The sequence below is a fragment of the Chaetura pelagica genome, unplaced genomic scaffold (assembly GCF_000747805.2).
Source record: "Chaetura pelagica isolate M959 unplaced genomic scaffold, ChaPel_1.0 scaffold642, whole genome shotgun sequence".
NCBI classification, from domain to species: domain Eukaryota; kingdom Metazoa; phylum Chordata; class Aves; order Apodiformes; family Apodidae; genus Chaetura; species Chaetura pelagica.
This window is the reverse complement of record NW_009952704.1, coordinates 477,144-498,839: the sequence shown is the minus strand read 5'-3', so window position 1 is coordinate 498,839 and position 21,696 is coordinate 477,144. Positions and strand designations below refer to the sequence as shown.

General features: G+C 35.7%; 1 protein-coding gene across 1 annotated transcript in view; it reads right to left on the bottom strand.

Annotated features, from left to right (window-relative positions):
• Window positions 1-19,619, bottom strand: part of ULK4 (unc-51 like kinase 4) — a 219,221-nt gene extending 199,602 nt beyond the window's left edge. Inside the window, 11 exon segments of the mRNA XM_009994107.1 lie at window positions 310-409; window positions 2,656-2,728; window positions 2,859-2,980; window positions 4,962-5,057; window positions 5,677-5,752; window positions 8,871-8,954; window positions 9,771-9,872; window positions 12,843-13,005; window positions 16,184-16,323; window positions 18,558-18,657; window positions 19,482-19,619. Of these exon segments, the coding sequence (XP_009992409.1) occupies window positions 310-409; window positions 2,656-2,728; window positions 2,859-2,980; window positions 4,962-5,057; window positions 5,677-5,752; window positions 8,871-8,954; window positions 9,771-9,872; window positions 12,843-13,005; window positions 16,184-16,323; window positions 18,558-18,657; window positions 19,482-19,619 (1,194 nt within the window).
• Between the last annotated feature and the right edge of the window lie 2,077 nt (window positions 19,620-21,696).

Genomic DNA, 21,696 nt, shown 5'->3' with positions numbered 1-21,696 from the left:
AAGTATCGGATAAAAAAACTTCCAAACTAAATTTAAAAAGTAGACTGACAAGAAAGAGGATACCATTATCCTTTTTACATAACAGGGGGAGGAGGGGGGGGAAGAAGAAAAAAAAAAAAAGACTAAACATCTTGTTCCTACGTCTGAAGTTTGGCAAATGTTTTTTTCTAAGTAACTTGCACACTGTATGAACTTCTTTCCTGTTATAATTACAGAAGGTTGGAGAAGAAAGTTGCCTTTACCACAGACTCCACACTATAATCTAAATATAAAGGTACCAGCATCCCTTAATATTATTTTTCTACTCACCTTTTTCAAGCATGAATCTCTTTGTGGAGAATTTTTAATTGGGGCAGTAGTAGTATCACTCACTTCTACTACAATGCTAGTTCTAGATGTGGGACGAGAACTTGAATATAAAAGAGAGAGAAAAAGAGAAAATAAACCAACAAAGAGCACAGATTCAGTTTCATTGCAAACTACTTCTTGGTTGCTCTTTTGAAAATTTCATACCACAAAGTAAACCTTCAAAGTTGACAAACACAAATTATGCTATGCCTGCTCCACAAACTAAACATGAAGTTCCTGTCTTGGAACAGAGTTGACATGTTTGTCAATCAGAAATGGGAAGGATTGGGTGGCTTTTCTTTTTTTAATGGAATGTAATTCCATTATTTTATCAGCTATAGTCAGTTCTCCAAACTAGATGTTAAACAGTTGTTATCTTAATTCCCAACAACAAGCAGCATACCAAGAGAATTAACTTGACAAAAACTTGCAATTTATTTTATGTTATTCTCTCCTGACTGACAACTCTTGGCTAGGTAATGGGAATTAAAAGCTACCTGATTCTTTTGTATTCATGTTACCTGGGTTTATTTTTAGTTTTTCTTTTTTTAAAAAAAGTAATTTGGTAACTAGAAAACAAAGAAAGAAGAAACCAGAACACTGAAAAATTGCACTTTTCATAAAGCTGATAGTGAATGTATTTTTTTAGTATACATTAATTTAAATCAAAGTTTTTCAAATCAACCTTAGAATTAATAAAATTGGTAGGCCAGTAAACTAATTTAATCAAGAACTTCAAATGAATGTGTTTTCTTGATTAGCAGAAACTAATACAAAGTTGCAAATGAGTTTTATTTATTAGAAAAAAGCAGTTAAAAATACAAATAGCAAACAAAATTAAAGATTCTCATAAAAATGAATGACAAAAAGAACAACATAGTTGTTCTCATCCTTATCTGTATTTTGTTAAAAAGGCATCTTTTATCTATTCAACAGAAAAATAAAATAAAATTAAAAGGCACAATTAAAAGGTGCCAAAATGTTATCCACTAGCTAGAGAAAAACTACATAACATGCCCCCATTTCTTGCAGTACAAATAAATCAGGATCTGACTCGAGGTTTAAACAGTTTTATTTTCTAAACAAAACAAAACAAAAAAAGTATTATTTCCAGCTAGGAGGATTAACAAATTATTCTAGATTCCCACATGCTTCAAACAACCTAGATTTGTTAAACATATATTTTTAAACTTGTTTCATATGTGTATGAGACAAAAATCTTTCCTATTTTTCCAGTTTTTAGCTGGTTTCTCAGTGATCACTGAATTGAGCTAGTTGAAATTAGTAAAATCTAATCCCTTTGTCAATGTAAAAGAAGCTACTGATGTGCAAAGCTGGTCAACCACTTCAGCAGCTAAGAGAATTCTGGTGCCAAGTGCCAGGTCAACAGCTTCCTTCCACTTTAATGCTTTAAAATTTTTGCAGTTAGCACAAGTTGCTTTGAGAAATTAAATAATTCAAACAAAGTATTTAAGAAAAAAATAAATTTAAAAAAAACACCTAGGTATTACGTTTCACATTTTGCATTAATTATTTCACCTTGTTCTTAAAACACATTTTTTCCTACTCTCATTCCTGACAGAATTTGGATTATATGTTACTATGCCAAGTGTTTGCAATGTCATTGCAGCCCTTCTTCTCCAGAGATTCCTAAAACAAATAGTAAATGTCATTTTAAACTACTAACAACCTGGCTTTAGCTGTGATGGTAGAAGATGTAAGCAAGACATGAAGTCATGTTTTATTAAAACCAACTGAAATAACAAGAAACGTACACCTACTATCATGCACAACAGCACTATTTCATGATACAAAAGAAACTTGAAAGTGTATTTAAACTGAAATATTTCTGCTTGATGAGCGCAAGAACAAAACCTGTGCTTGAAAGCACATACAAAGTTTCAGAATCAGGCCTCTACTTAAGTAATTGTTAAACCAATGATATTTTTATTTAAATACCACCATAGTACTTCATGGATTGTAACCAAATAGCTTTATAATTAACAGCTGCAGGCAGTATTTACTAGTGGATTGTAAGCTCTATGCTGTATGCTTATTCTGTATTTCAAGTAAGCATATTCAAAGCATATTCTCATATCCATGAAGTAGCACAGAAATTTCTAAGTTAATTATTCATATTAGACAGAGAGCTAAGAACTCAAAAGCTAAATAAGATAAATACACTAACAAAATATTATAAACAGCACACTAAAATGCCTGAAGAGGCAGGGGAAAAAAACAACCAAACAAAAACCCCTCAAAACTAAAACGTTTCAATGATTTTCTAATTGTTTTAGATTTTCATACCTGAGAAGAAATCTTGATTCATTTAGTTCACCATCAACTGAACTTTTTGGGTGCAATTCAGTCTGAGTTTCTACTGAAAAGAAAACATGAACTTACGTTCAAAAATAAAAAATAAATAAAACATAGGAAATAAGGTTGCTAGTAAGCTGGACAAAATACACAGCACACAAAATAATTCAAAATAATGTAATGAAGGATATTACCTATTTTGAAAGAACTGCTTGGTATCTTATTATTTACTCTTGAAGATGACAGGTCATCTAGATTTTTATGAGTATCCATTGCCTCTTTGGCACTCCAAGACACAGATGACTCTGTGTCTTCACTGCTGTTTAATACAAGATATACACAGATTTAAAAAAAGAGGGATCATATCCATTATTTCTTGCAATTATTAGCATAAATTTCACTGTCATCCTCACCACCATACTATTGTAATATGTGCTGCGCATATTTTTTAGATTAGTAATGGGAATGATGAAAAATAAGTTTAATATTCTCCAATGACTTAAAGAATATTAAAAATTATCTAGCTCCTTCAGTATAATTTACAGGAAAGAAACTATAAAAGCTAAATTATTATCCCATAATACCAACAATATAAAGAAATTTTAAAAGCTTTAGACACCACTCTGTCTTCACAGGAAAAAGTCACGACAACATACTTCCAATAATGAAGTCTGTAGGCTAAAAACCTAGATCAAAAGCTACCACTTTTTTTTCTCTTAATGATACATGTGTCACATTTTAATTGCAAGTGTATTGATTCTGGTTGCTTGGGTTTTTTTAATAAACCCTTTATTATTCACAAGAAACTGGGTCATATAACATTCCTGAAGGGGCTCCAGGATATCAAATATTAATCAAACCCACATTGTGAAGAATATCAATACACAGGCCTCACAGTTGGAAAAGTACTGGGCTTCTTTTGCATATGTCAGGCTCATGTCCTATGTCATAGTTGTCATTTAGTGCATACCTCAGCGGATACATCAGAGGCATTAGAAAACCCTCAAGAATTACTTAAAATAGCCCAAGATTTCACAGCAGATTTAGATTCTTGTGGTTCTCTGAGAATTCCTCAAAGATGAGTACTGTGGTGGAGGCTGAGCTAAGTCTTGTTAAAATCTTGAATAAATTCTTACTTTATGGTATGAACTTTAAAGCTTGATTTCTTATCTGTCTTGGTCATGTAATAAATGCAGTAATGTAGCAATAAAATTAACACAGTAATAAAATTAAAAGACAAAGAGCTATATCTCAAACTACAAAAAATGTTACTAACAAAAGTACTGCAGCATGGGTATCAGAAATAGGCATTAAACAATATAACAGAAAATTTTAAAATAGACAGAACAGAAAAACATACTGCATTCTAACAGAAAACTTTCTTCACACTAGTTCCATAGATAAGAATCTAAAGGATCTTTCAAATATTTAGAACAAAAGAACATAAAAACCAACACCAAATATCCTAATTAAAAGTCAAAACCCAAAACCAGCAAAGTAACCGAAGTTTTGAAGAAACTTGACTTTTTATTACATAGAACCTATGATTCCCAAAAAGTTTGGATTCTTCTGTATATATATAACAGCACAGAGTATTACAAATTTAGGAAAAAACCCATTAGATTAATGTTGTATGTCATAAGCATAAGATTATGGGTCAGCTGCAGCTGCAAGGATATAAGGCTGAATGACAAATCCAAGATGCTGGACTGATAGGCTTTGTGATGCTCTAAGCCTAATGTATAAAATAAAAAACCTCAGCAGAGTAAAGATTTGACCTTAATTACCCGGCTGGTAGAAAAACATTCCACTGTTATCAGTCTTAGCTGGAATGCTCTGGTGCTAGTTAAAAGAAAGCTTACTGAAGAAAAAAAAAAAAAAATCAGTAAAGGGAAAATTTAAAATAAAAAACCTCAGTAGAGATAAGATTGACCCACATTTATAGGATTCTACAAAAGCTTTAAAAAAAAAAGAAGTCAAATTACTGTGTACCATTGTTATATAAACAAAGAAATAAAAATGAGAGCAGTTAGTTCAGAAGTAAATTTTAATACATTCTTTAGCCAGGAGGAAGGAGTCTGTTGAAAGCAGACAGTGTAAAACACTAAGAGGATATTTCCTAAGTGACCAAAACTGTTCACTAAATGGTGTGAAACTCCATTCATCAATTAGTTAATACAAAAATCCTGAGCAAAATTCAAAAGCCGGAAAATGTACAGAAAACCATAATTAAAATATATAAATATTTCTTTGCTTAGATTCACTATACAAGAAGCCTTCCTTTGAACATATGGTACCTTGAGCTTGTGCCTTCTCTGTCTGCAGAATCACCACCACAACAGCTAAGCAGTCCTTTCCAGAAGGGATGCTGCAATAGGTCTGTCCAACTCAGCCTTTTGAAAAGCAACAAACAAGCTGAAAAAGCAGTGGCAAAGTACACCTCCACAGAGAGATACCAGAACAAGTTTTTAAGCAAGTGACAATACAGAGCAATTAATTGTGTTTATTTTTATTTGGTCATCAAATAAGTTTTTTTACAGGACAAACTGTCTACCTCAACTCAGAATCAATAATTCACAAAGGTATGAGACTAAGAATGAAGGAAACTGAACAGCCAAGCCAAACACTTAATTATCTGAGCCACCATCCAGATTATAATTTTATGTTATCTAACAATATGACTTTATCAGCTACAAATCAAAGCCTCATAAAATAGGTGTATCCATTATTCTGCAAAAGCAAAGCCGTCTAATTTCAAAACTGTACAGTACTTTGTTATAAAATTATGTATTTAGTGCCAGTGACAAGAACCCAAAGATACACTTAATGAAAGCATTGGTTACGTATATTTTCATATAATAAATAAGCACGGCTTGTTCTTTTATGAGAGATTAAATTACTTTTGCATACTCTGTGATCTACAAATTACTATACATAAAGTATGATAGCAATTATTTTTTCCATAGGTGAAAAACGATTTTGTAAACAACTGTCATGGATTAGACAGTTTACCTTTTTTGAGGGTCCTTTTGAAGCAAGCCATCAAGCAAACGTATGAACTCAGCAGAAGGTTTGTGAAAAGCAGAACCTGTAAATAGAAGCACTTGAGAAGACATGCATCAGGCAGCAAAGCCAACCATCACACAGTGTAGATAAAGTGCTAAAAACCCTTTTATTTAATAGTAATTTCATTTGAAAAAATGGGAATGAAGAATCCTGAATACACACTCTTTGCATTTCAAAGGATTCTCAAACAAATTAACAAAACCAAACCAAAACAAACCCAGCAACAATCCAAACAAACATCAATGCTCAGTCACCAAACTGAAGTTGTTTATTTGTCAAAAAACATCCTTGCAGAGATGCAATGAGGAAAGCTAAAGTCCACATGGAATTAAATCTGGCGAGAGGTATCAAGGACAACAAGGGTTTCTTCCAATACATCAATTTAAAAAAAGGAAGACTAGGGGAAACGTAGGCCTGCTGACGAATGAGGTGGGTGCCCTAGCAGTGGAAGACACAAAGAAGGCAGAGGTATTGAATGACTTATTTGTTTCAGTCTTCACTGAAAAAGCTGATCCTCTTGAACCCTGGACCCTGGAGATAAGAGATAAGGTCTGGAGAGAGGAAGACTTTCCCTTGGTAGAGCAGGAGAAGGTTAGAGGCCATATAGCATGGAATCCATGGGCTCTGATGGGATGCATCCGCAAGATTTGAGAGAGCTAGCAGATGTTATTGCTAGGACACTCTCCATCATCTTTGAGAGATCATGTAGAACAGGAGAGGTGCCTGAGGACTGGAGGAGGGCTAACATCACTCTGGTCTTCAAAAAGGGCAAGAAGGATGAACCAGGGAACTACAGGCTTGTTAGTCTCACTTCTATCCCTTGTAAGGTGTTGGAAAAAATCCTTCTGGGCATCATAACAAAACATGTGAAAGTAAAGAATGTGACTGGGAGAAGTCAGCATGCATTCACCAAAGGGAAATCATGCTTGACCAAAGGCTAGATGAGTGGACAGTGAGGTGGACTGAGAGCTGGCTGTGTGACAGAACTCAGAGGATTGTAATTAATGGAGCAGGGTTGAGTTGGAGGCCTGTAGCTAGCAGTGTCCCCCAGGGGTCAATACTCGGTCCAGTCTTGTTCAACATATTAACAACCTGGACGAGGGGACAGAGTGTATCTTCTGCAAGTTCACTGATTATACCCAACTGGGAGGGGAGGCTGACACAGAGGTCTGTGCTGTCATGCATCATGACCTGGACAGGTTACAGATTTGGGCAAAGAAGAACCTAGTGATGTTCAACAAGGGGAGGTGTAGGATCTTGCACCTAAGAAGGAAGAACCCCATGCATCAGCATAGGTTAGGGACCTGCTGGAAAGCAGTTCCAAGGAGAAGGATCTGGGAGTCTTGGTAGATAGTAAATTACCCATGAGCCAGGAATGTGCACTTATTGCCAAGAAGGTCAATGGAATCCTGGGGTTTATAAGAAATAGTGTGGCCAGTACATAGAGGGAGATCATTCTCCCCCTCTACTCTGCCCTGGCGAGGCCATATCTGGAATATTGCATCCAGTTCTGAGCTCCCCAGTTTAAGAGAGACAGGGAACTACTCGAGAGCATCCAGTGGAGGGCAATAAGAAACACTGGGGGATTGGAGCATCTCTCTCATGAGGAAAGGCTGAGAGAGCTGGGACACAGGAAGTTCCATTAAAATGTGATAAAAAACTTATTTTCTATGAAGGTGACAAAGCATTGGAATAGGCTGTTGTCACAGTTTCACTCAGGATCGACAACAATGTTCTCAGTCCCCTCCCCGCCCACCCAGGTAGGGAAGGAGAGAAAGAATAAGAGAGAGACTTTGCTGGATTGAAAACTAAACTACACAGCTTTAATTAAACACTAATGATAAAAGAAAATATATACAATTATATACAAATGTGTTCAGGAATGTGCAAAAGCCTCTCGCCTCCTCTCACCCCCAGCAACCCCCACAGCACTCTCCTTAGCTGCCAAAAGTCCTGAGAAGTCCCAGAGCTGTTGGAGAGAGCGCAGAGTGATGAGGGTCAGGAGATGCACAGCCTGGGGGTCAATGGTGATGGATGGATGGATGGATGGAGTCATCCCTGGATGCTGGCCATGGACAGAAGAGAAGGGAAGAAGAAGGAAGGAAGTTGTCGCCTGTGATCTCTGGCCTTCCTCTGAGCTTACGTAGATATATGGGATGGTATATCTCTGGCCAATTTTGCTGTCTAATTCAGCCTCCCACAGGGGGGTCACAGATCTGCCAGTAGCATCTGATCCAGCAGAGCGAAGACATGACCTTGAAGTCCCGGCAATAGCATAAACATTCCAGTGTTATCAGTTCACTAACTGGAACATTTACTGCTAGTCAAAGCTTACTGAAGGAAAAAAAAAAAAAATAAAAAAAAAATAAATCAGTAAAAAGTGGCTTCATTCTGGTTCAAACCAGAGCAGCTGCTCCAGGAGGCTGGGAGGTCTCCTTCTCTGGAGATAGTCAAAACCCGCTTGGATGCAATCCTGAGTGATGCTGCTTTAGTGGGGGAGTTGGATCAGATGATCTCTAGAGATCCCTTCCAACTCTGACAATTCTGTGATCCTCCAGTTATCATACAGCTATTAGCAAGAAATAGCATGGAAGTGATATCTGCTAAAATTTAAATTAAATTTCCCCCAACCATGATAATTTTAAGAGGACCATTTATGCACTCCATTAAACAACAGACGTTTCCAATATTCTTATTTAACTGAGAAAGACTCTACTTCTAAGAGCTCATATCTATGGAAAGCACTTTATAGACTTTGAAAACAAAACTTCTCAGAATTGAAACAAGTAAAATCATTTTAATTCTACAGGTCACCATTTTCACTACATTACTATGAACTGAAAAGAGAAATTATTATTTAAGTATCTCCATGAACACCACTGATGCCCAGAATCACTGAGATAAATTTCACCCCAGAAGGTAGATTTAATTCTTAATATTAAATGATATGCCTATCTGTCAAAATGCAAATAAGCATCATTAACCAGGAAAAAGTTCTTATCAAAGGAAAGTAATTCTAACATTCCCTTGGGACAGCTGATTCCTGCAGTCAGTCTCAGAAGAAATACTGCAAAACAAACTTTAAATTTGTAAGCATTACTCTGATTTGATTAATTAAATAAACAATAACAGAATGTTACCCTCTGGTCTAGGTGGCATTGGATCTTCATATAAAATCTTTTCAATTAATTCAGGAAAGCTGTCTGAGAAGAATGGTGGTCTTCCTACAAACAAGTAGAAGTGTATTTCACAGATTAGGCAAGTTTAAAAATTACTGTCAGGTGCAACGATATATAATGAGCCCATTTCACTAAGGAAATAGCCAAAGAAATAAATACCCAAATTCTATTTATCAAGTTCACTTGTCAATTCAAATACAAAACCCCAGATTAAATTCTTCTACCACAAACAAGAAAAAGACCGAGGACAGGAGAGGCACCAAAGATGGTTTGTTGGAGTTCACCATGATAGCTCTGTGTGAATCAACAATGAGACATGAGGAGAAGGTCCAGGCAGAAATCCCAGTAACTATGTAACTACGTTGATCCATCAGTGTATTGTTTAAGACTTTAGAAGGTAACACTGTAATTCTCTTTTGTGATGAAGTTTTCCTTCCAGTTGCAGCCAATGCTAATTGATACTTCATCTGCAGGAAACCAAATTACTGATTTTGTAGTAGTGAAACAGTTTTCCTTCTGAAAGGTGAAATTAATACACCTGGAGTTTAATACTGAGGATATTAAAAACATTACACTGTAAGAATTTGAGGACTGTTATAATTTTAAAACATAGTATCCAAGCAATACAGGTTGGTTAGTATACAGTCAAAAGGACTACTTAATAGTATTATTTTACTTGGTTACTTAAGGAAGCTTGGGGTTTTTTTAAGTACTATTAGCACATTCTTCAATAAATCTTTAAATCTTGCCTTAAGTTTTTCTATGCTTTAACTTCTGAGTGAAGTCAACAGGAATCTATTCTGAGACCACAATCTATGTTTCCACTACCACAGATATTAAATAGACACACAAACTTACAACCTGAAAACATTTCATAAAGTAAGCATCCCAAGGACCACAGATCACTGGCTTTGGAGAAGTCCTCTCCCCTTATTGCTTCTGGAGCTGTGTATAGTGGAGACCCTACAAAATACAATAGGTATAACGCACTTTGATTATTCATTCAGCACTTATCCTGTTCAACATTTCAAAGTTTGTCTCCACATTTCAGTGAGCTCTTCACTTAGTATAATAAAACTGAGATACAAAATATAAGTTTCAAAGTTACTAAATTATGTAGGATTATATATGCTACTTTCTTGTTTATTTCATGTCTATTAACCAGGCTGGCTTGTGTTGCACTTTTCTACATCAGTGATTAATGCAAAAAATGTTTTTATATACTTTGACAGCTTCCAGAGCCAAGCATATTGAGCAGAGCAGTAATTGAACATAGTTTGCATGTAACAGAAATAATTATGTTACATAGAATCATAGAATCATAGAATCTTAGGGGCTGGAAGGGACCTCGAGAGATCATCTAGTCCAACCCCCCTGCCAGAGCAGGGTCACCTAGAGTACATCACACAGGAACTCATCCAGGTGGGTTTTGAATGTCTCCAGTGAGGGAGACTCCACAACCTCCCTGGGCAGTCTGTTCCAGTGCTCTGTCACTCTCACAGTAAAAAAATTTTTTCGGATATTCACCTTGAACTTCCTATGCTCCAATTTACACCCATTACCCCTTGTCCTATCACTGGTCATCACTGAGAAAAGCCTAACTCCGTCCCCCTGACACTCACCCCTTACATATTTGTAAACATTGATTGTAAACATCAGGCTTTTGTTTTTGTAAAAGCTAACCCAAGACATAAAGCTTAATGAAATTAGAAAACTCTGTCAGAAAAACAAGGTAGTTAGCCAGCTGGATAACTGATCCAAACTAGCTATAGCTATTTCCACACTAAAACATTATGAAAATATCACGTATTAAATTACAGCAGCTTATTCACAAACCCCTTTTATCTTGATAAAGAAAAATAAATATACAGTTCCTATTTCTACAGTAGTTCCCATCTAAACTCTAGCTTGATTCTCAAAAATCTCTAAAAAATGACACAAACTCAATAAATACATCATTTTCACAGTCCGTAAAAAAAACTTTTTTTGGATTCTTTTGTTCTTGGGTTTTATTTTTTTAAGTGACAAAAGGTCTTTACCCATACACATGAAAACAGCTGTTCTGAAAGGCAACAGAAAGAGATTAGATTTGTATTTCTTCCTGAGTAAAGATCTGGTCTATACAGCAAAGTATTAAGAAAGCTCTCTTTGTTCTCATAAAATATTGCCAAGAATTCCATTGTTCCTTATAACAGTACCTGCTATGATACTCCATTATCTTGGAAACAAGAGTTCTGTGATATGCTCTGAGATGATGACTAATAAAAGATTTGGAAGACGAAAACCAAACTTCTGAATTCTTCTTATTGAGTTAAAAAATAACACAGTGTTTGCAGCCTACTGCATTTGCATGGATCTGTCTGTTGAAACTAAAGCACAGTAACTTTCTCATACTTAAAAAAACCCTATAATTCTTAAGTAAATAGTACTAAAACAGGCAAGCTTCAACCTAGACATCACTTGGATCACTTGAATAGAAAAGGAAATGAAGGTGCAGCAGTGTGAAGTCTTTAATGAAAGAAGCAGCAGATCTATGTAGTACTCACTGAGTTTTATGCATACACTCAACAAACACAATTTTGTCCTATACCTTACAAAGAACATCTGTGCAGCGCACTTTAAAAGTCCACAATTAATTCCATTGCTCAAATTTTTCTGAGACAAAACAGACTAATTTTAAATCATTTATTTTCTTTATTTTACTTCCAGTATCAGTTACATCTTCATTCTCCAATCATGACTTTTTTTAACTGGAGAACAACAGTTTGCAAAATAAGTTATTCCTTTTGCTACTTCCTTTATTTTTTTCCCTTAATTAAAATACACTGTCCTATATCAACTAAATACAAGAAATACAACTGCATCAGTTATGAAAGCCAGTTCCAGTTCAAATTCTGAACTTAAAAAGCTTTAGTGATTCTCTTACTTTTCTAATCTTTCTTCACATTTTTTTACTCATACTTAGTTGATGACATGTGATATGCATCTAGGAATAAAAGTCTTTCACGGAGTTTTTCATCCCACTGTAGTTTTAATCAAACAGCAAGTAATAACTAAGACTCCTCAGCAAATACAAAGCAAAAATTATTTTTAATTAATTAGCTACTTTGCAACATTTCAGATCTCATCTATATATTCAATTTGACGGTTTCTTTTTGTTTAGATTGTTAATTTTCTTATTTTTTGAAATTTTGCTTCTATTATTTTTCCACAAAGAAAAAAAAAAAAGGCATTTTATAAAATAACTAAAACATGCTCCAGACAGACAGACAGTTTGTAAATCCCTGCTGTATTGTAGGGATTTGATATCAAGCTGCGAAAAGGAATTTAAAATAAATCACCTCTGGTTACATTATGTTGAAACTTTATTACACAGGTACACTACAGTTGATGATCACCTACATATGAGTTTTGATAAAAAAATAGCCTATTTACAAAAAGCAGCAAAGGCCAGGAATTTCTAATACATCTTATTTTATGACAGACAGAAGTGTATTTATTCCAGCTCTTATGTAAACTGGCTTTGTGAAACTTGGAATTAGTGTAAACAGTTTCTTTTCGCTCTATTCACTTGCAGCTGGTGTTCTCACAGAGTTATGAACTTTCTGAACAATCTTCCTTAAGAAAACAATTTTTTTTTTGAGCTTACTTTAAAAGTGTCCCATATGCAGGACATGGAAAACCTGCTTGCAGAAAATGTACAGATCTTGTTCTATGTTGCAAAGACAAAGGCAAACACATTAATCTTTACAAAAGACAACATAATGGAATTTATTCTTTAGTTTCTCCACAAGTTTAGTCAGCCCCAACAGAATGATGAATGACTATTTTATTTCAAGGTCTTCTCTCCAAACTACTTCAAACAAAGGCTTTTTCAAAATTCCATTCTGACCCTGGGGTATAAATTAGTTTTGACTAGTAAAAACATCATACCTTGAAATATACTTTTGAGGTGTCTTTGTGGAGTTCTTTCACTGATATCTCCTTCGTTTTCTTCAGATGAAACAAAAGCAAAGACTTCTTCCAAGTTTTCACCCTCCACTTTAGCCAAGCAAAAATTATTGAATTTCAAAGTGCCAGGCCCTTCCAGCAGAATCTAGATGAATAAACATAATCCAACATGAAAGTATCATATACTAAAACTTATGACTCCTGAAATTTCAAATACAAAATAATTAAAAAAACGAACCACACAATCTCAAGCCATTTAAGTACATAGAGGTGATCACTATAACTGAAAATGCTGAAAATTTTCTCCACTAAGTGAACACCAACACAATCTTTTTTCTTACAACTGAAAAAATTACTGATTCTCACAATACAACCCTTAAGAGTTTTAATGTGTGCTTTTGTTGCCTTATTATTAAAACATAGAATGGTTAAGATTGGAAGAGACCTTAAAGATCATCAGGTTCAAACCCCCCTGCCATGAGCAGGGACACCTCCCACTAGACCAGGCTGCAAAAAGCCTCATCCAATCTGGCTGTAAACACCTCCAGGGAGGGGGCTTCCACATCCTTCCTGGGCAACCCATTCCAGTGCCTTACTACCCTCATGGTGAAGAATTTCTTCCTGATGTCTAACCTAAATTTACCCTATTTCAGTTTAAAACCATTACCCCTTGTCCTGTCACTGCCCTCTCTGGTGAAAAGCCCCTTCCCAGCTTTCCTGTAGCCCCTTTCAAGTACTGAAAGGTTGATACAACATCTCCTCAGAGCCTTCTCTTCTCCAGGCTGAACAGCCCCAAGTCTCTCAGCCTGTCTTCATAGCAGAGGTGCTCCAGCCCTTTGATCATCTTGGTGGCCCTTCTCTGGACCCTCTCCAACAGCTCCATGTCTTTCCTGTGCTGAGGGCACCAGAACTGTACGCACTACTCCAGGTGGGGTTTGACCAGACCAGAGCAGAGGGGCAGAATCACCTCCCTGGCCCTGCTGGCCACACTTCTTTTGATGCAGCCCAGGATGTGTTTGGCTCTCTGGGCTACAGCACACACTGGTGGCTCACGTCAAGCTTCTTGTCTACTACGAGTCCCCAGGTCCTTCTCCTCAGGACTGCTCTCCAGCCATTCTCTCCCCAGCCTGTATTTGTGCCTGGGATTGCACTGACACAGGTGCAGGATCTTGTATTTGGCCTTGTTGAACTTCATGAGGTTGGCACTGGCCCACCTCTCCAGCCTGTTAAGGTCCCTCTGGATGGCATCCCTTCCCTCTAGGGTGTCAACCACACCACACAAGCTGGTATCATCAGCAAATTCACTGAGGATACACTCAATCCCACTGTCCATGTCTCCAACAAAGATGTTTAACAGCAGTATTCTAAATGAACAAAAAAAGGTAGTACAGAAAAGGAAGTAAAAGTAGAGTAACACTGTAGAAGAAAATAAAAGTGCAGTATAAAGAAATACTGTTTCATGAGGAAAAAGAAAAATGAATCTTTCTAATTTTACTTAGCAAAAAATTCCAAAGACTTTGTCCACTGATCATGAGAGTCTTCTCTATGAAGTCAGTGCTTATTCTCATAATTAAAAGCCTCATACTCCAAAAACTTTACTGGGAAATAGCCCCTTCAATTAGATGGGGAAAAGAAAAAAGTAGTCTTATTTTAGCACTCCCTATTTTGTGTTCACAGCAACATTCTTCTTTGGAAGAATACAGAGGCATCTCCATTATGCTTTATTCATACATTCGTTTTTACTGCTTTTATACGTACAAATGACAGAAGCTGAGTACAGCTGTGGAAGTTTTTACAGAAAATTCAGAGAAGGACAACTTGATCACTGACTGAGTAGCATAAAAAATAATTACTGTTATGCAAAAAATTTAGTTAGCTATATTCTGGTTACTACATAACAAAATCAAACATGGACTTTTACAAAACTATGCATAAATTTCATACACATACACAAATCAGAAACTAAAGATTGATGTAAAAATTGGAGAGACGTAGACTTGATGAATGTACCACTCAGTGGATGAGTAATTGGCTGGATAGTCACACTCAAAGAGTTGTGGTTGATGGCTCAATGTCCAGATGGAGACCAGTGACAAGTGGTGTTCCTCAGGCACCAGTACTGGAACCAGTGCTGTTTAACATCTTTGTTGATGACATGGACAGTGGCATTGAGCACACTCTCAGCAAGTTGCTGATAACACCAAGCTGTGTGGTGCAGTTGACATGTTGGAAGGAAGGGATGCCGTCCAGAGGGACCTTGACAAGCTGGAGAGGTGGGCCTGTGCAAACAGCATAAGGTTCAATAAGGCCAAATGCTAGGTTCCACACACAGCTCAGGTCAAGCCCAAGTACAAATATAGGCTGAGGGATGAAAGGATTGAGAAAAGCCCTAAGGAAATGGACTTGGGGATGTTGATTGATGAAAAGCTGAATATGAGCCAGCAATGTGTGCTCAGAGCCCAGAACACCAACTGTGTCCTGGGCTGCATCAAAACAAATGTGACCAGCAGGTTAACAGAGGTGATTCTCTTCCTCTACTCTGCTCTCTTGAGACCCCACCTAAGTATTGTGCCCAGCTCTAGAGTACTCAGCACAAGAAAGACACGGATCTGTTGAAGCAAATCCAGGAGGGCCATGAAGATGATCCAAGGGCTGGAGCACTTCTTTGAAGACAGGTTAAGAGAGCTCAGGTTGTTCAGGCTGGAGAAGGCACCAGGGAGACCTCATTGTGGCCTTCCAGTATCTGAAGAGGGCCTACAGGAAAGCTGGGAAGGGACTTTTTACAAGGGCATGTAGTGATAGGATGAGGAGCAGCAATTTTAAACTGAAATAGGGGAGATTAGGCAAGCCCTTTTCAAGCTAAGCCATTCTACAATTCTATGATTTGTATTTTTTTGTGATAGTAAGATGACAATTTAGATGGTATTCAGAAACAATACACAGGGTTATTATCAAAAAAGTTGAGTTAACTTTACTCCCTCTTTAGCATTTCCTATGACTTCAAAATATTATGCAGCATGATAGAATAGGTATAATAACAAAATTATATGCCCAAGGTCAGAGAACTAAAATCTTTCATTAATTCAAACCAGATTAAAAAGAATCTATCATATTGTACCAAATATACAAAAAGGAAAGAAATAAATTTTATCATAATCAAACTATACACTTGTCTCTCACTGTATTCACATATAGTGTAAAGCTCAAGTGGCCTCAAACCTGAGGTAAGCCTCTTCCAAACAGTAAAATAGAAATAGTGAATGAAATGCTGATGGCACACAAAGTAACATGCAGTGTCTCCTATGAATAATACTCCTCCTTACCTTTCCAGGTGTCAACTCACAAAAGATAATTCCAAGCTTATGGATATAGTATAAACCAGTAATCAAGTCAATACCAAATTCTCTCACTACATCTTCAGGTAGATGTTCATCTTGAGCAATAACAGATTCTAGAGAACCACCTGAAACACATTTACACATCATCAGCAAGTGCATATAAAGAAGACGCCATATAAATAAATCTGAAGGACATTATACAAGCTTCTTTAAAAGATGTCAAGCAAAAATCATTCAGTAGACAAAATTTTTTTGTTATTACTCAATAGTTACAAAATCCAAGATGTACAGAAAAAAAGAGTTTCCAATACTATGACAAAAATCTTAATTTTTATAACAATTAAATTGAGTGCATGACTTCAATATTATTTTAGTGTTGATTTCTTTTACAAAGAAAACAAAAGGAAAAATTGCAAAAATTTCTTCCCCCATCACCTACTTCCTTAAATACCACTGATTCTCAGGTATGTCAGACTCATCCCATTTGACCCATCCCTGTCCTAACTTCATAAGAGTTGGACTTCTCCTACACTTGTTTCCCACAACATCATTGCTCAGTCTCTCCTCTGTGTCCTAGTCTGCTATCCTAGAATTCACATTCACATTGCCCCCGAAGTCCCTTTGCTCAGTCTTATTTGGTCCTTTACTAGTCCTGCACCAAATCTGTTCCCCTAAGACTACAATTTCTATTTCACAAATTAGCTATCAGTTTCCTGGGTTATCTTTAGTTTATATTTTAGCCAAATCATGCGGTTTAAAAAAAATATTAAAAAATAAAGACACAAATCTAAGTCCCTGAATGGAAGTAAGGATTACAAAAACTTTCCATAGAAAAAGACACTAGATCTTTATTCCAATTCATTTAATACATCGTCCTGAGCTTATTTCCCTTTGCTCAGTAATTTATTTCAGAGAATAGGAAGACTAAAAGATTTTTCTCCACAGTATTCTTCATATTATTTACCACTGCTGAATCTTAGGATTATTTTATTTCAAAGAGGGTTTTTTTTATCCTGGTTAGTAAATCAGTCATTTCATTAAAACCAAGTCCATATTACATAGCAATAGTAAAGAATTTCCCATTGTGTTCAATTACTGGGTTTTATAATGTATCTGAGAGGACTACAGATTGAATAATTCCATAATATAATCAAATACAAGTAAAAAATAGGAAACCAGCAACCCAGAAGTATGCTGCACCTGATAACAGAAACTCATTTTGTCACCTTAAAACAAATGAGAGAGATCTTCAATATCTCATAAACAGTTTTCAAGGCTCTACAAAATGAATACAAAAATCCATGTCTTATTCTAGGTAAGTTAGCTCCAAGACATTCTCCCTACAGTGAACTGCAACACTGCAAGGTAAAATTAGGTTCTAATATTTCAAGCTATACTTAATAGAAGACTGCCTGTTTAGTAACTTACATATGTTGCGTACATTAGACTAAGCAAATAGACCAAAGCCTCTACATGAGCCATTAACTTCACTTTCAATCACAGAATAACCTGATTTATTTTTTGCCAGAACTTGTATCTTCTCTTCCTCAGTAATTTGAAACCATTCTGGATAGAAAAAAAGGCTGTGTGTAATTCTGACTCTTACTATGAAACAAACTCCAGATACCAAAATCTTAACAAGCATCATTTGCATAATTTGCCACCTTTTCTTTCCATGTGGAGAACAGCATGCCACCTGGAGTGTAAAGCATGAAGTCATCATAATTAAAGTAAGCTATATAAGATTCTTTAGTGGATTGCTGAAGACCTATCAAAACTCCATGAAAAAAATTCATGCAGTTTATGGGTTCCCTGAGCTCCAAAATTAACATCTTTAGATAAAAGTCAAAATATATCCACTGAACAGGAAGAAAACTTACATACTTTATTATTACAAAACTGCCCCTTGATTGAAAAATTATTTTAACAATGCTATGTAACTTGTACACTATAACTTGATTTGTTCTTTGCTCTCTTTTTTAGTGTGTGCTATGAAATGAAAAGAGAAAAATCAAAGCTGATTGTCCTTAGAAAACTTTCCTCAAGTAATTTTTACTTAGCTACCCTCCAACTATTCATAGTTTGTTTTTAAGTTCCCTCGATCAGCCCTATCTCTTCAGCTATTAAAACCAACATTATGTCACATTAATTAACATCTTACATACATAAACACATGACAAAGCAGAGAAAAAATAGGATTTCTGAAAAGGTTTACAAAAGCAAAACCATTTTTACAAGTAAATATAATTCTCAAATTAATAAGCAGGTAACTCTTAAGCCTTTTCAATGGCCTAAGTGCATGTTATAAGAAATCACTTACAGTCACTCCATAAATTTTTACATTTGGAGATGATCTTACCTGTGCATAATTCTGCTACAAGCCAGAGATGGTTGCTTGTTTCATACCATTCATGAAGTGTCACTATATTCTTGTGTCTGATTTCATGAGTCAAGCGAACCTAGAACAAAGTTTTTGACATACTTTACTGAGAAAAAAATAAAAAAATACAGCAATACATATAGACTTAGGAGGCAGAAGACATTAAAACTTTACTGAAGATCAACTACTTGTTCTCTTACCTTTTCCAGTGCATTAAATTTATTCTCTGATTCAAATATTTTTGTTTTGTATGTATGTTGAGTTTGGTTTTGTATATATATATGTAACTTTTGTCACAGACAGACTGAGCAGATTGATTTATCACCCAACAAATGAGCATTGAAAAAATGAGAGGAAACAGAAAATATAACTTATCTACTAGAAAAAACAAAATATTTGAAACATCTAAATGTATTGGTTAGAGTTTCTTTTCCAGAAATTATTTTATGCTTAAATCTTTGCCAAGCTTTTACAAATCAGAATCTATTTCCCTGAAATGCTATTCCTTCATAAAAAATAATTTCTTCTGGATAAGTAAGAAACTGATTATTTACTGAAAGGTACTACTACCACTGAATTTGCACAACTGATAAGAAAGTAAAGGAAATCACTATGTGCAAGTAACCGTTTTTACAAGTTCTCTGACATACCACAGAAATAAGCCTGTGAACACGGGCTTATGCATGTTGTGTAAACAACAACAAAATCAGATGCAGAAATAAGCACATTAAAATAAGACTCTTTCAAAAAAGTATGTTTTAAAATCTTAAGAAGCTGATTTAAATTGTTACAAACTCCAGCTAAAAAGGACATGGTATTTTTCTTTTGTATTACCTATGCTACAAGGATTTTGTAAGTTATATCTTTAATCAGCTTTAGCAGGAAAAAAACCAAAAAACTTACCCAGTTTAGTATTTCAGCTCTTTTGCATTTCTCAGTGCAAAGAACAGCAACAAAATTTATTGTCCCCTTTCTTCTCCCTTTATAAACAATTGTCTTATTTCCTCTTCCAATCTCTTCATACAGAATGAAGTTCTCCATACTTAAGAATGCTTTACAGGTAACGGATTGGAAACATGGTATTAGTCTAATAAACAAACATTTAAAGGGGAGAAGAATCCAAATTTAATAGTCATTGATGTACAATATTTACTTTCCCAACTCTTAAAAATAGAGATTATATTCTTCCAGCAACATCAATCATGATTACTTTAAAGGAGGCCTCCTCTCAGGAAATGTGTCCCAAAATTTGAAGAGATGACCAAATTTTCCACTTCCAAAGCTCTTAAAACATTTAAAAAGTTACAGCTACAAATTCTAAATATTTAATTTGTAAATAAAAAAATCAGAATACCAAGCTTAAAATTCTGTTCTACATAAAACTGCTGTCCAAATGAAAATATTCTATACTGAAAGCCTTGCCAAGTAAGATTGTCATTTCTACCCAAGTGTACTTCAGGCAAATGTGTCTCTGCAACTTTTCACAATGTAATTTACAGCTGCCAAATAATTGATTTCATCAGCATAACTGAAAACCACAGGACAGGACTATGGATATTAGTGTTCCTTCCAATGCAAAGCTGAACATAGCTTTAACAGACATAGGACTCAGTGTTAAGAATTTTTCATGGATAGAAACAATTACTTAAAGATAAAAGCTGTGTAGATTTATAGAACCGTATAATGATTCCAGTTGGAAGGGACCTTTAAAGGTAATTGTTCGGCAAATGCTCCTGACTCCCTAACGAGCTGTCCCAGGGCCCTGGAGTCTCTCTTCATTGCCCTTGGACTTCTTGCAGCAATCTCATCACTGCCTACCTGAAAAATTAATAATGGGTAGTAGTCTGAGGGTTTAACTAGGGTAGTCCTGATTGACCACCTTGTAGTAAGTTATTTCTGCTGCTTCACTTTCCACGTCCAGTTCTTCCAACTACCCGTTGTCTAGTTCCAAGACATTTGGAGTTGCTCTTTCTCATCTCTACATGACTTCTATTCTGTTTACAAAACTGTTTTTTCTTCAGCAAGATCGGTTCACAATGTCATTACTCTAAAACCATAGGGAAGCAGCATATTGGAGAGGGCTGTGCAGCAACAGGAATGATCAAACAGGGATGGAGAGGAAGGGCTGCTTAAGCAATACAGCTGACAAATACCTAATCACAAAACACCAAGTCAATTTCATTTTAACACTTTCATGAAACACTAAACTCCCAGAGTGACAAATCAAAGACCAAAATGAAGACCAGATAATTTCCAAGTTTTCAGAGAGAATTTCAAGTAAAAATACAACAAAGCATTGGGCAGCAACAGAAAACAAAGTGTCTGTCATGAAAATACTGGCTCTTGCCCAAACATCAGCCAGGTGCCACAGTACAATTCAGGTGATCCAGAATTTACAACATACATAGGATTCTCATAATTCCAGAATTTCATCCACCAAAGATCCAAGACAGAGATTTTATTTCCACAAGAAGTAAGAATATCACCATTACAATTCAAAAGCTTTGAGATTAATACTATAAAATAGTTTTGATTTTTACCTAGCAACATGCAAACAACTAGGAGCAGCCATTGTAACATAGAAAGAAAGACCATTTTTTCTACAGTTCTCTATGAGAACAAGGTAATTATACAATGATCAGTTTTTCAAACATCCCCAAATAAGGCACAATGATATAGCATCAGAACAGATTGGGGTCTCTATTTCCCTTCCTCTCTTTTCTGACTGATGCAAATAATTATACCATTCTTCATGTTGTTTTTTTTTCCCTTTTCAGGTTAGAAAATTACCAAAAAGAACATGTCATCCTCTCACATACAAAGATTTCAGAAGAGCAATGCAATAGAACAGTACCAAGCAAAAGAGGTTGCCAAACCACAGCCCACCCCCAAAATCTACAGTACAGCCCCTTCCTTGCCTTTTTTCTTTCCCAACAATACTTCAAACCAGACATGAGCACCTCACCACAAGACTGAAGCATATATTTGTTAGACAGATGGAAGATCTTGTTAGTCATATGAAAGCCCTTATCATCCACTCATGCAATAAACCGTACAAACATAAGTCAGGCTCAATGACAAGTATAGAAATAACTAGTTATCTGACAAAAGCAAGACC